Below are 16,188 nucleotides of genomic sequence, written 5' to 3' on the forward strand. Positions count from 1 at the left end.
ATATGCTGTGGTTATTAAAACAATAGAATTTAATTACTTTTTTAATCCAAAAAAATTGTTTCAACAGTGTCTATCTACAGTTATTGTTTTACTAAATTTCTTAAATCTTATGTCACATAGTAACTATTTTGTTTCTTTTACTTTGTGAAATTTTGTCCTTGAACTTTAATGTGTGTGTATACATATATGTATATATGTATATTATATGTATTAAATATCACATATATTATATGTATTATATGTCACATATATATAAAATATGTCTTGGATTAGAAGGTCTTTGAGGTATCTATTTTTTATTCTGTGCTACTCTATCTTAATGCTCATGATTCAGTGATTTGGAAACTGGTGGTGAAAAAAATTAGTGCAACTGAGTCACTCCATGACCTTTCATTATAAAATAAAATGATGAGACAAAGTGTTTTATTCCAATGAATAATAATCACACTTTAATATAATAACAAACATACAATACATTAAAGTTAGAACACTACTTTGATAAGACAATCATACTCAAGCTAAGATACAAGGTACAGACATACTAAAATTGTAAAGTGACCATTTTAATGTTTGATATTTACTTCTCTTATTGGCACAAGACTAATAAGATAGATGTGTTGTATTACTCTTAAAATCTAAGACTTCTCCTCTAGCTCAGGGAAAATACTGGTGGAAACCTGTTTTACCCAAAAGCAGCTTTAATATCTGTTTAACCAGGTTATTCTATAATAAGAACTCCATTTTAATGCACGTTATCCATTACAAATGTGTGAGATATTCTATAAAACACATATTTAAAGGTCCCTATCCTCATATAAAACATTGTTTAGTGAATATGCTACAGCTTTATTTCTATGTTTGAAAATCTCAACAAACGTTTTAAATCACAACTGATTTTTTTTCTTTCTGCCAAAATGCAAGCTTAGTGATCTGGGGGTCACATACAATCATAATTTATTTTCCCATAGTCTGGAAGTTAGCCAAGAAGTCAGAAGAAAATAAGCCCTGGGTTGTTGAAAATAGTGGTCAAAATATTTACTTTATCAAAATTTAATAAATCTATAAAACTCACCCAAAGTTGCTTTTGTTTTACAAAGAGTTGTATGTTGATTATCTTATTTCTAAAATCATAATAGGCCCTGAATTACAAAACAGGCATAAAATTTTATTAAGTTTTTTATTGCACTCAAGTATAGCTAAAGCTGAAGAGAATAAACACAGTATTTACCCTTGCAGAGGACTAGTTTAGTAATATCTTCTTTTATACAATACTCTCTTGCTATTACTTGCAAATACAGTATGCTCTAAGCCCTTGTTTTGTGTAAAAAGAATTAGAAACAGTGCGATTAAGTTCTCTATATACATTTTTTAAGGTCTCCAATGTGTTAAGTGGCACCCACTCTTTAAAAACTCTGCAATTTGAGTTTTTAATCTTCCATTTTTTTTATATCCTTGGACTGATTTGATGATCTCTGGAATATGATCCAGGGTCTGTTCGTTAATTAGATATATAGTTCATTTTCTTAAGTCCAAGTATCACTAGCTATTGACAATTTCTGAAATGGAAGAAGGCTGGAGTAATATGCATATAACCGCCTTGATAAGAGATCATCAGGGGCTACTCCTGAGAAAGAGGCAGTCTTAAAATAGCCTTAGAAGGTGTGTAATGTTCTAAATATCTCAGGGTGAGAGGGCAGTATTGACCTTTCATCCTATCACTTTTCTGTAACAAGTCCATGTATTATGGAGAAGAGAAGTGACTTGTGATTCCTTTGCCAGGGGTAAGCGGGGGGGCAATTTATCTTTATGAAGTGGTCATTCTAATGACCAGTGGACGTTCAACATAGTGGATTTCCTGAATGAGCATCATCTTGGTTTCAGAAAGCATATTAGTTGCTCTTTGCTAAGCATATTCATATTTAATGTCAATATCAATAACAAGTTAGCCAATTACAATAGCCAAAATTAAAAAGTTAACCCATTAGTTGAAGAACATAGACCTTTTTAAATATAATATGAATAACTTTACTAAGAGCTTTATTTATTTCCAATCCAAAAGAAAACATAAGATAGTGACTTTATTATTTTTTCCTGAATAAACAAGAGGGTATATTGAAAAAACAAAAAATAGATATTATAAATATGCTATAATCCAAAGACAGCATAAATGATAAAACAATTGTACTAATACACTTAAAATGAAAATTGATATTTTACTGCTTCCCTGGGTGATCTCACACTCACTTTTACCCTATCTTTAGCATATTTTTATATGAACTATTCCTTAAGCAAAAGAAATAGAAATTTTGATTTTAAAGGTATTTAGAATTACTTTACTGTTTTATCGATACTGTAAGAAATTCTTCAGTAACGTTGGCAGCTGGAGTTGTGGGATAAGGTGCAATCTTGGTTTTCCTATGTAGCTTCGGATACAGAGTCGGCAAAGTTGGTAAAGAGAGCTTGGGGTAGCTACAAGAAGACATGAATCTATTTGTTAATTAAAATAGAAATGAATTTTTTATGTTGTAAGGTACATAACATAAAACCATAAAAACTACAATGCTTTGTAGTAAACCTAGGATAGTATGACCACTATACTAGGGAAATTTATGTAAGCAGTTATATTGCTTTTATTTATAAGATCTTATTATAATTGAGATATATTCCATATACATTCCTTAAAACATTATAATCCTCAGGCTTAGGAAATAATTGTTGAATTTAAAGCCTCAGAAACAAAGTCTGCTTTTTGAAGGAGATATAAATCAAAAGTCCTGAGAAGTATTATGCACTAAAAGGGGAAATTTTTAAATTAAGTTTAATATTTACCCTAAAAGAAATATTATAGTCCCTGGACTAGGATTAAGAAATCCTATTTTAGAACAAAAGTCTCAAATGTAAAAATATTTACTAATTTTATTTCTATAATATGTTATAGAAGGTTCATGTCCTTATAAAATGGGGCATGCTCCAAATATAAATCAGCAGATATTATACCAGAAGTGCATATAATGCATTACTGAAACTAATTGAATATATTTAACCAAAAATATATGAGGGTTTAGGTAAGATGAAAGAGAAAATTAAAATTATCATTTTTTTTCTTTTTTTTAGATGGAGTCTCACTCTGTTGCCAGGTTGGAGTGCAGTGGCGTAATCCTGGCTCACTGCAACCTCCGCCTCCCGGGTTCAAGTGATTCTCCTTCCTCAGCCTCCTGAGTAGCTGAGATTACAGGCACGCACCACCACGCCCAGCTAATTTTTGTGTTTTTAGTAGAGACAGGGTGTCACCATGTTGGCCAGGATGGCCTTGATCTCTTGACCTTGTGATCCACCCGCCTTGGCCTCCCAAAGTGCTGGGATTACAGGTGTGAGCCACCACACTCGGCTGATATCTTCTTTATAGATAAAACCTAAGTTAAAAATCATCTACTTTCAAAAATAATGTTCCACATTTTATGCCATTGTTACTTTCCATGCCAACAAAAACTCTCTCACTTTCATCTATTTTAGGCAAATATATTTTGTTTTTGTAAGTTTCCACATGTATTTTTCTTACCTTCATGTTGAAGCAATATTCTTTCCACCATACTGCTAGATGTAGCTACATCTATAGGTCGCAGAAGCTCTGTATTTTTGGCATTGATATCTGCTCCAAATTCTAGCAGTAAGTTTACAATTTCTGTGCTGGATTGTTGAGCAGCAGCATGTAATGGAGTATCCCAATATTTGCCTTTCTGTACATCAGCACCTACATGTAATACAAAGTGAAGATAAATATAAATAAAAATTGTTAAATAAGCCAGCTGCCTCAGTGGGGATAGAAAAGGAAAGGCAATAGAGGAAGGTTACGAAGGGGACTTCAACTCTATTTGTTATTATGAGTTATTTCTTTATATATATACAGTATCTACATACACATATATGTCTCATATGTACATATACATATATATAAACTGGGCACATCTGAATAGCAGAGGGTACATACATTTGTTATGCGACTCTCTGATACTTTTCTGTATGCTTGAACTATCATAATAAAATTCTTTTTAACTTTTAAATGATTCCAAAAGTAACCATATTAACTACTATTATAAAGAGTGCACAATTAAGTTCACTCATTTTTATTTTCATCATGGTTGATAGCTTTTAGAATTTTTCAGCTGCTTATTTCTATTATTCTTTTCATCTATTTAAGGCAATGAAGCTCTTTGGTTTTCTTGGGAAACTCATGAATATGTGAGCTATTTAGGTAAAATGTATATAGATTTTCCTGCCATTTCTCACTTATGTAGTTTAAGTCAGTAAGTATATAAAGATATTGAGCCTTTTAAATCAAAAGGCACATTGATGATATCTGCATGAAAGGAAAGCTTTTAAAAATGCTTACATTAAAATACAGCGTACATGCTAAATTACCTACTGCATACTTACTTTATCCCAGTGCAAAGCCTGGCACATGCTGGTCATTAAATGCATTTGCAATAAATAAATGCTGTTTAGTACTGTTAAAAATAACCATCCCATTTTCTGGTACATAAACGGTTACAACACCAGAAATGTCTACCAATAAAAATGCATAAGTTCTTTTCAACTCTGTTTTCTGATACTATCTTTAAAACTAATGATGTCTTAATGAAGCAGTACAGTTTAAGTGTCCCTTTATGGCCCTTCTGCTCCTTTCAAATTTCAATAAATGTAATCATTTTCAATATTCTTAAAACAAATATAAAATGTTTCGTGAAAAAATTATATTCCATAACAAAATTTCCATAGAGAAAGCATAAACTTTGTTGGTTATGTCAATTTTATGGAAGAAAAGGGTCTGAAAATAACAATCGATCAACAATTACTAACAGTACTTTATATATATATATATATATATTTGTATGATATATAAATATATATATTTGTATGATATATAAATATATATATTTGTATGATATATAAATATATATATTTGTATGATATATAAATATATATATTTGTATGATATATAAATATATATATTTGTATGATATATAAATATATATATTTGTATGATATATAAATATATATATTTGTATGATATATAAATATATATATTTGTATGATATATAAATATATATATTTGTATGATATATAAATATATATATTTATGTATGATATATAAATATATATATTTATGTATCATATATAAATATATATATTTATGTATCATATATAAATATATATATTTATATATGATATATAAATATATATTTATATATGATACATAAATATATATATTTATATATGATATATAAATATATATATTTATGTATGATATATAAATATATATATTTATATATGATATATAAATATATATATTTGTATGATATATAAATATATGTATGATATATAAATATATATATTTGTATGATATATAAATATATATATTTGTATATATATAAATATATATATATAAATATATATATATAAATATATATATATAAATATATATATATAAATATATATATATATATATATATATATATATATAGGCTGGAGTACAGTGGCATGATCTTGGCTCACTGTTACCTCCACCTCCCGGGTTCAAGTTGCCTCAGCCTCTCGAGTAGCTGGGACTACTGGCACCTGCCACCATGCCTAGCTAATTTTTGTATTTTTAGTAGAGACAGGGTTTCACTATGTTGGCCAGGCTGGTCTCAAACTCCTGACCTCAAGTGATCCACTTGCCTAGGCCTTCCAAAGTGCTGGGATTACAGGCCCATATATTTAAAAACCCAGTATAAAATGTTTGGTGGAAAGAATAATATTCCTAGCAAAGGAATGAAAGGCTCTAAAGCAGGGGTGTCCAATCGTTTGGTTTCCCTTGGCCACACTGGAAGAAGAAGAATTGTCTTGGGCCACACATATAATACACTAACACTAATGATAGCTGATGAGCTAAAAAAAAAAAAAAACAACTTATAATGTTTTAAGAAAGTTTATGAATTTTGATTGGGCTGCATTCAAAGCCATCCTGGGCCGCATGGGGCCCACAGGCCGCAGGTTGGACAAGCTTGCTAGAAAGCATAAACTCTATTGATCATACAAAATTCATGGGAGGGAGAACATAGCCAAAAAATAACAATCTGTCAATGACTATTAACAGAATCATGTCTAAGACTGAGTAGGTGTAATGAGAATGAAATAGTAGATGTAGACCCTGCTTGCAAGAAGTTTCTCAGCTAGCTAAGATAACGTGAGTAGTGCATAAAAGGGCTACTAAAAATAAAGGTCAGCATTTATCAGGGATCAAATGATTGTCATAAACAATAAATAGCATAGAACTCCATTTACTCATTTTATTTATATTCTAAACATCTATCAGATGAGAGGATGAGAGAGAGGAACGATGCTAGAGAAAAGAGGGATGGGAAAAAAAGGTATGATCCAAATCGTAAGGAGACTCTGAGTCCTATGGTAAGTGGGACCACTATGGTCTCAGTGGGTTAGGAATGTTTTTCAGGGGACTAAAGCTGAATTTACTTGAAACAAACCTTGAGGAATTGATTTGTTTCAAGTAAGTGGAAAAGGGCAGTAAGTCTTTTCAAGTAAGCAGGACAGAAAGTACAAAGTCTAGAAAAGTGCATGAGTTTTTAAGGTTAGCAGAAGACGAGGTTGTCCAAGCAGTTACTATCCTGAAAATTTCTTTTGATGGATTTGTTCCAAGACATATACATACTTGGCAACATCATATTCAATCTTGAGGATCCTAATTTTATGATAAAAGTAGAGCTTTCAGAATCCATTACATACTCAAATGTCTGCTAATGCAGTGCATGCAAAATATAGAGATTATGTATCTATCTGTGAGCTAGGAAGCTGACTTATCAAGAACGAGGTTCTTTTTTATTGCTTATCAAGAATGAGGTTCTTTTTTATTGGTTCTCTATTCATGTGTGAAAATGCTTAAAATAAGAACATTTTTTAGCAATGAGATCTAATTTTTAAAGATGCTCATTTAGAGAAATAAATAACTGCTTGTGTGTATGGACAGAATGGAAGATGTTTTAAAGGAAAATACCAGCATAAAGAAGCTTCCAGATGCAATGGAATTGCTGTGACATACAAGCTACATAGAGAGGAGTTCCCAAATGAGGAATTTCTTGGTCAACATCTATGCCCCAGGATATCAGGATGTCAAGACATTCATGGTGACCTGCCAACACAAAGTAGAGGAGTTTAACTTAATGCCCATCCATCCCACACACCTCACCCCAGGCTTCCCTTGTGGTGTCATTCATTGAAAGATCAACAGAGCACTGCAGGTTGCTAAAGAAACTTTCTCCCCTTGTCACTTAATCCCAGAACTAAGTTACCTTTACTGGCGGCCTCATGCGTTGGGGATGGAAGACATGACTCCAGCTGGGCTTTCGCACCATACTCCAGAAGCAGCTCTGCACAGCTTGGACTGCCTTGGGAGCATGCGTTGAATAACGGAGTCACGCCATCTATCGTGATTGCATTTACCTAAACCAAACCAAAATATCCAAAAATAAGATTCATAAGTCATACACGAGTAACCGACTTAGGCATTGTCAAAAGGTATGTGATTTGCTAACAGAAATACGTAGGAAAATGTGCACAGTAAATATGACAAAGTATACTTTGCTCTTATGCATTAACAAGAAAAGCTGTAAAACAGACAGAAATATGATATGGCAGATAATTCATTGGAATGGGCATAAAACTAGTGGAAATCATGAAAAAAATGCATGCTCAAATGGCAAATAAGATCTAATTCAATGATTAGATACTTTTCAGTAAGAGTAAAAATGAAGAAAAAAGTGTAATGATGATGAAGTTGTAATGAAGCCACATTGCTAGTTTAAAGTGGTAAAATTGGTAATTCTATTTCTGAGACTTTATTTAAGGAAAATCATCCAAAAGATGGGCAAACGTTATAGACCTAAAGATGTTCATCGATTGCTATTTACAGTCATGAACGCAGGAAATAACCTAAAGAATAGTCTATATTATGATGCAGCATGCTACCCATTTATGCAATGATTGGAAATCCTTTTTAGAGTGCAATAAGAAGACTAAGGAATTCAAGAGCTTTATTTTTATTCTGCTATTTTTGAAAACTACCGAGAATGAAGGAAAGAAAAGTAAAATGAGAACTCTGTTGGATTCTCTCCGTCAGTAGATGTTAAATGATTAATGTTTTGAAAGGTACTTACATTAGCTCCTGCTTCCAGCAGAGTTCTGGCACATGCCACGTGATCTCCAAGGCAGGCTTCGTGCAATGGGGTGACATGGTCTAAGGTTACTGCATTTACATTATAACCCTAAATGTGGCATAATTTTGAAAGGTGAGCAAAGAGTTATATACTTAAAAAATCATCTATATGGATGTCACTAGAGAGTGATATATTTTAGAGATCAAAGAATCTCAGGCAAACGAGTTTCCAGTTTAGCAGGATAGGCCAGTTCAAATTCCATAGGGTCAGTCCGTTGTCCAGACTCCTTAGCCCTATTACTGTGGCACCCTCATGTCTGGACCCAATAATGCCTTAAGTATTTGGTTCAATAGATTCTGGCACATTTTCTTTAAATGTTGCTTTCTTAATATTTTTTTGTCCTTATTTTGTACTTTGTTCTGTAGAACTAAACACTCGTTTTGTAGAACTAAAGACTTGTTGTTTTGTTTTTGTTTTTGTTTTGAGATGGAGCCTCACTCTGTCACCCAAGCTGGAGTGCAGTGGAGCAATCTCGGCTCACTGCAAGCTCCACCTCCCGGGTTCACGCCATTCTCCTGCCTCAGCCTCCCGAGTAGCTGGGACTACAGGCGCCCACCACAAGGCCGGGCTAATTTTTTTGTATTTTTAGTAGACACGGGGTTGCACTGTGTTAGCCAGGATGGTCTTGATCTCCTGACCTCGTGATCCACCCACCTCGGCCTCCCAAAGTGCTGGAATTACAGGTGTGAGCCACTGCGCCCGGCCAACTTGTTTTGATTGAGGCTATAAAATTATAAGTCAGCCAAGAATGGGAGAAAAATACTCTAAACTATAGTAAACAGTTTTGTGAACTTTTGTCCCTAAATAGGTATGATGAAGTTGTGCGCTAGTGATTAAGAACTGTGACTATAAAATCAATTAGACTTGGGTTTGAAGTGTGGCTCCATCACGAATAGTTTTAATTTGGACAAATACCTTAACCTCTAAATTTGAAGATTATCATGACAATTAAATGAGATTATGCATGTTAAGCAATTATCATTATAATGCCCAGCATATGAAGACATCATTTTATTGTAATTATTCAATCAAAACTAAGTAAACACTTTTTCACTGTATTCCAATCAAACTCAAAATATCACACTAAAATAATTAAATACTATTAGGATGTGAGATTGTTTGCCTTCTTGATATCTTTGGTATTTCATTGTCTATTGACAATCATACTAAGCACTGTAACAGGAAGAACCTCAAAGCCAAATCTTCATAACATATTACAGATCACCAAAATCTGTAACACCAATATAGACATGAAGAATTTTTAAATGAAGGCAAGAAAACATAATCCTTTCAAAGACTTCGAGTTGGCTAGCCAGCAGTCAGACCTGGGAAGCTAATCCCACACTGCCACACACCAGAGGGACCGGATGTCAGAAGCACCTGAGAAGGCCAAGACTCCCTTTCACATCGGGCTCTGGGGACAGCCTCTCGTGATTCTTGGCTGAACTGTCAGTGGATTAGAGACACACACTGAAAAATGTCCTAAGACTGCTCTTCTTCAAAGAACCACACGGCCCTTTCTGAGGAATTACCCTTTAGAAATTGTTGACCCCTTTTTAGTGTTTATTTTCCTCCCATCAAGTGATGAACAAAACAAAACAGTCACATGGTTATCACAGAACTGGAAGGCCCTAAGGAAGTGTCTCACTCTACAGATGAGAAAAGGAGGCTCAGGTAGGTTGTGATTCACCTCAAGTGCCAGCCTAGGATCCAGGTCTTGAGACCCAGGCAATGCTTTTTAAATTGGGCAACATGACCTTTCCTTTCTCTGTAGCCATCTGAGAATGTTCTTTCTCCTTGAGACTGGGAAACACTAGAGCATGACTTCCAGATCTGGATGTGCATTTGATTTTTTTTTTTTTTTTTTTTTGAGACGGAGTCTCACTTGCTCTGTCGCCTAGGCTGGAGTGCAATGGCGTGAACTTGGCTCACGGCAACCTCTGCCTCCCAGGTTCAACTGATTCTCCTGCCTCAGCCTCCCAAGTAGCTGGGACTACAGGTGCAAGCCACCATGCCCGGATCATTTTTGTAGTTTTAGTAGAGATGGGGTTTCACCACGTTGGCCAGGCTGGTCTCAAACTCCTGACCTCAGGTGATCCACATGCCTCCGCCTCCCAAAGTGTTGGAATTACAGGCGTGAGCCACTGTGCCCAGCTAATTTTGTTTTAATTTGTAGTAGAGATGGAGTTTCACCATGTTGGCCAGGCTGGTCTCGAACTCCTGACCTCAGGTGATCCACCTGCCTCCGCCTCCCAAAGTGCTGGAATCACAGGCGTGAGCCATTGTGCCAGCCTAGCTGTGCATTTGAATTATATCAGAAGTTTTTAAAAAAATACCCAAGCCAGAGTGTTTTCTGTTTCAATAAGGATTTGTGTTTTTTATTTTTCCTCTGGTGAGTCTGATGAACAGGCAAATATAGAAATGATTGTCCTGTAGCTTTGTTAGGCAATTGCCCATAGCATATTACAGATCACCACAATGTTAAAAAAGATTGCTTTGGCATCTGAACTGGTGACTTCTTTTTGGATATGTTATTATTGAAGTAAGTCTGTAATTAGCTGCACATATTGTGCAGAGTTAAGCATATTTAGAAAGCTCAATCAATAACACATAAATCCAATCATTACTTCTTTAAATGTCTATCGATGAACAAATATGCTGTCTGAGAAATCTGAAATACTAAGACATACAATTATATCAAAATATTTATAAAAGAAGTTTCAAAGATAAGTGAGAAACTATTGACTTCTCTGACATGAGTTAAAATAAAAGGGCAGAAGTAAAATGTAAGTGGTTTTATCATATTTGGATTGATTGGTTTTGACCATGTTCTGTGCACATGGAAAGGGGGTATATTTTAAACTATATGTAATATATTACCTGTGATAATAATGTTCTCAGAGCAAGAAGGCGACCTTGACTTGCTGCTTCATGTAGTGGTGATCGATCTGCCCAGGAACCTGTCAAAAAAGAAAAAAAGAAAGAAAAGAAAACAAAAATCCAAGAGTCAAAGTGAATCCCAGTAGACACAGTCAATACCAAGATCACATAAATTATTCACACTCAGTGTTCAACAGGGTGAGCCAGATACTTATACTGTATATTAGGAAATTTGACTCTTATTGCAGGAACCAGATAGGCAGTTCCGAACATGAGCCATGATGCATGCTCTGGAATTGACCCACCCCAGACTTACCGTGCCTTTTTAAATTTTTTAATTTTATTTAATAGATGGAGTCTCGCCCTGTTGCCCAGGCTGGAGTGCAGTGGCGTGATCTCAGCTCAGTACAACCTGTCTCCCATGTCAAGAGATTATCCCACCTCAGTTTCTCGAGTAGCAGGGACTACAGGCACACACCACCACGCCCGGATCATTTTTGTATTTTTAGTAGAGACAGGGTTTCACCATGTTGGCCAGGCTGGTCTTGAAGTCCTGACCTCAAGTGATCCACCTGCCTCGGTCTCCCAAAGTGCTGGGATTACAGGCGTGAGCCACCGCCCCCGGCTTACTATGCCTTTTGAATTATCTGCACTCACTATTACCCCTAGTGACTCACTAGCAACATATTTCTTCCAACCATTACCTTGTTGCTGCATTTATTTTGGAGATTAAGTATAGCTTAAGAAGATGCATATAGGTGCCACGTTGACAAGGGGTGGATTAGTGATGGTAAATTTCAGGTGTCAACCTGACTGAATTAAAGAACACCTAGAGAACGGGTAAAGCATTGCTTATGAGTGTGTCTGTGAGGGTGTTTCCAGAGGAGATTGTCTTGTGAGTAGGTGGCTGAGTAGAGAGAGCTGCTTGCAGTATGGATGGGCACCATATGGCTGGGGGCCTGGAGAGAACAAAAAAACCTCTCCTGGTGTTGGAACACTCTCCTCGAGTTGGGACACTCTCCACCTCCTGCCCTTGGACATCAGAACTCCAGGCTTTCTCTGACCTTGAGACTCTAGGACTTCAGTGGCCCCCTGGATTCTCAGGCCTTTGACCTCTGACTGAGAATTATATTGGCTTTCCTGGTTCTGAGGCTTTTGTAGTTGGACTGAGCCACGCTACCTCATCCCAGGGTCTCCAGCTTGCAGACAGCCTGTTGAGGGACTTCTCAGCCTCCATAGTCATGTGAGCCAATTCCCCTAATCTCCTCTCATATAGCTCATCTATCAGCTGTTGGTTCTGTCTCTCTGGAGAACCCTGACTAATACACCTGACAGAGAAAAAGAGAATTAAGGTCACCAGATCAGCCACAAAAAAGTTATGTTTCATGTTTTTTCACATTGAACCCCTCCTCTCAATTTTGTTTTGTCCCTTTAGCAGGAATAGCAGCTTGAATGCCCACCTCGCCACAATCCCAGCTCCTTCTGCTATTTCCTGTGGTCCCCCCACCCCAGCTTGCCTGGGCTCTGCGGTGTAGGGGCTGCAACATGTTGCCATGGAGGGCAAGTAGCTGAGCCCCGCGTCTGAAGTGAAGCATGAGCCCTGCTTCTGCACCCAAGCTCTCCTGAATGACTCTCAACAGTGTCCTAGTGCTTAAGCATTCTATTGCCTGTTGCTATAAAACGGGTATCACCATTGTGGTAAGGAAAGACTTCCAAGACAGCTAGTTATCTCCCCTGCAGTAAAATCACTCTGCATAAACCAAAAGGCAAAACAAAGAAGACAATGAGTGGTCATGGCAGTCAGGGCTAGGAGCATCAGCTCTGGAGTTAGACCATATGACTCTCTAAATCATTACATTTCATCTAGATTTCATTTCCTCTAGTTGAGGATGGAAATAATAATTGTATATACCTCAAGGAGATATGAGAAACTAAATCAGATAGTATACATTGTGCTTAGACTAGTGTACACACATAGTAAACACCATTCAACATTACCTGCTATTACCATTACTTGTAAGTCAACAGAGAGAAGAGAGACTCTGCCTGCTTTCCCTTAGGATTTGTATTTCTGAGAAAATTCTGTAATATTACCAGATACAAAGGGATTGATGACTGGTAAATGACTTCTGCCCTCTGCACCAGGCTGGAGTAACAACAATCTTAACATTGAGAAAAACCAACTTATTTAATGATAACCTGATTGCCTAAATAAAAGCAGAGAACGCTTACACAGTCCTCACCATATGCCACGTCCTGCCCTGGTTGCTGGGCATAAATTTACTTGTTTTATCCTCACCCTGATCCTTTGAGGTTGGCGCTATTATTATCTCTGTTTTCCAGGTGAGGAAACTGAGACATGCAGAAGTTAAATAACTTGCCTAAGGTCACACAGCTAGAAAGGGGTGGATGTAAAATTCAAACTGCAGCCTCCTACCTGCAGTGACAACACTTTTCACTTGTTGAGAGATAGCAATCCTATCTCTCAATACACACACACTCTCTCTCACGCACAGAGTCTGTGAAACATTTTAGCCAGTGGTAACAGCATACATCTCTCTGGGACATTTTGTTCCTGTCATTGATTTCATTACTATATTTTTCCTTCTAACACCCCCTCCAAAATAAAACCCTTCAGTCTAAAGAGAAGTTTTATTTCATTTTATTCTCGGCAAAAGTAGGCTGTTGCTTGACAAGATAAAGTTTACTGCAACAAGATACTATAGCAATAGTGCAGGAATGTTGTAATCCATGCTAAATTGTAAGTAAACAAATTAGGGAGGCAAAGGCTAACTATGATTCTAAGTTTTAGCAAGATCTTTTTAATTTAGTGGGATGAAAATTAAAAGTACTTTTCTCATATTGGGTTCTGTTTCTTAGATAGTCAGGGAATTTCTATTGTCTACACAGTCTTTATTAATCATCTCTTACTATTTTAATATATAGTCTGTTTCATTCTGATTCCCTTTCAGCAAATTTCTTCTGCTCCCTGATTTCAAGAGAAAAAAAGACAATGACAATTAAGTCTTATCACATAGTTATAAGAAGAAAAGCAATTCCTTGAATACGTCCCTGAAATGATAGAACTCCCAGCCAGTTTCTTGCATGGGTGTTTATCTTGAATTACAGAATAACGATAATTGAGGTTTACAATTAAAGACATTACAACTCCCAAAAGAAGACTAATGTATGCTTTCTCTCTCAATAACAGATATAAGTTTCCATCTAGTGTTATTTCTTGCTTATCTAGAAAAATTAGTAAGCCAGACACATAATTCTTTTGAGTTTTCATTTGCAACAAGTTACTGTGATTAGCTTTTATGTATTACTTCTTTCTACTGTGTGTGACAGACAGTTCTATTATATATTCAAGGCAGAATTGCAATAATGCACACCAACAAATATTTTTTGGTAGGACAAAAATTGGTGGCAAGGTCATAACTTATAGGAAATTGGAACATTGTGTTATCATTAGGTAATATGCAAATGTTATCATCATAAATAATGTTCTTTTGGGGAAAGCATTTTGCCAGTTCCAGCTTCTAAGATGAAATCTGATGCTTTAAAAATCACAGGCATCTGTTTGTATGATCATTAAACAACATGATTGCAGAATGAAATTCTGCAGAACTTCAGAACATATATCAATTTTTTGTGAATACTTAAATATTTAAGAAAATATGAAAATTATAATACTAACTTTGCAAACAGATTGCATATGTGAAGCCACTTTGTTCAGTTCAATCAGCAAAGCAATAATAAATTAATAAAAATTTTAGTAATCAATGCCTAAATGTGTTTAAATTTAAATAACCACTTATAATATTTATAATGATCAGTTTCCCTCTTGTATAATAGTATATTTCATTATCCTTAATTTATCTCTTAAACACAGGTGCTGAATTATATGATGCCGACCCATTATCCCTGCCTATTTTTCCATTGTCACTAGTTAACAGGACAATTAACCAGATATTGTTGGGAATGGTAAAGGCCTAGAGACGTGGCCTTTGGGATTCATTCTGGACTCATTCCTTTCTAGTATACTATGATGACCTTTAAGGGGAAGTAAAGCTAACAATATTTGTAGCTGAAGGGTACTTGATATTCCTTCCAGCCAGCTCTTCTCCCTTGCATACTAATGTGTTTGTTCATCAAAATGATTGTATTAGTCTTCTGAACAATTTCAGCATTACTTGCTAGGGTTGAGAGAGAGAGAGAAGGACAGGATTATTTAGAAAGCAGGCCACATAAGGGACAAAACAAAGAAACATAAGTATCCAAATCCCATCCCCCTGTTTCCTCCCAGGCTGTCGCTTAGCTTTCTGTCCCCACTGCCATTTTCTTTATCATCCAAACTTAAGTCCATCAAGATGGGGACAGGAAAAAAAAAACTGAAGCCAGATATTACGTATGTGCACTTGCTATTATTTCTATTAATAGGACCTACTTTGGCATGAAAAAGTTTAATGTCATTGTCATTCTCAGAAATGAGTTTTGAATGTTGGATGAGGGAGCCCTTGGCCCATCTTGCAGGAACAAGGCACATGCTATCATTTCATGAACTGAGCTCTGCTTGCCTGCAAAGGGCCTTGCAATCTCTCACTATTCCTTGAAGAAGGGGGTGGGAGTGGAGAGCAGAAGGAGGAGAAGAAAATAGAGAGCAGGAGGAAGTGAGAAATGGGATTGGGTGTAGGAAAAAAGCTGAGGGGCTGGAAAGGCCTGGATTGGCACCCCAGCTCAGGACAGTGGCCTTTATAAAGTCCTCTAACCTCCCTGAGGTTTTGTTTCCTCATCAAATGAGAAAAGCACAATCCATGAAGCAGGATTGAGGGAGGATTAGAAATGAGAATGTTAAGTGCCTGCTCTCTAAATGCACAATAAATAATAACTAGCATTATTGGCTAAACATAAGCTGGTAAATGGGGGAGATTTTAAGATGAGTTTTAGGGAACAATCTTTTCCCCCAAGATAGGGAAACTAAAGTAATAAACAACATCATTTATTGACTAAAATATTTTTGTGTGCTGTCACCTTA

General features: G+C 35.8%; 1 protein-coding gene across 3 annotated transcripts in view; it reads right to left on the reverse strand.

Moving 5' to 3' along the window:
- ASB5 (ankyrin repeat and SOCS box containing 5) overlaps positions 1-16,188 on the reverse strand; it is a 72,583-nt gene that overhangs the window by 16,891 nt on the left and 39,504 nt on the right. For 2 of the 3 annotated variants that reach the window (XM_055112028.2, XM_055112026.2), the window contains exons 2-7: positions 11,151-11,230; positions 8,211-8,318; positions 7,347-7,497; positions 7,052-7,186; positions 3,560-3,751; positions 422-2,469 (exon numbers count right to left, since the gene is read on the reverse strand). In XM_055112028.2, the coding sequence (XP_054968003.1) occupies positions 2,342-2,469; positions 3,560-3,751; positions 7,052-7,186; positions 7,347-7,497; positions 8,211-8,318; positions 11,151-11,230 (794 nt within the window). In that variant the 3' untranslated portion in view covers positions 422-2,341. Of the gene's footprint in view, positions 1-421; positions 2,470-3,559; positions 3,752-7,051; positions 7,187-7,346; positions 7,498-8,210; positions 8,319-11,150; positions 11,231-16,188 lie in introns of those variants that run through there. The other variant, XR_010112076.1, reaches the window with a different exon arrangement.

This window comes from Pan paniscus, chromosome 3, assembly GCF_029289425.2.
Source record: "Pan paniscus chromosome 3, NHGRI_mPanPan1-v2.0_pri, whole genome shotgun sequence".
Classification (NCBI taxonomy): domain Eukaryota; kingdom Metazoa; phylum Chordata; class Mammalia; order Primates; family Hominidae; genus Pan; species Pan paniscus.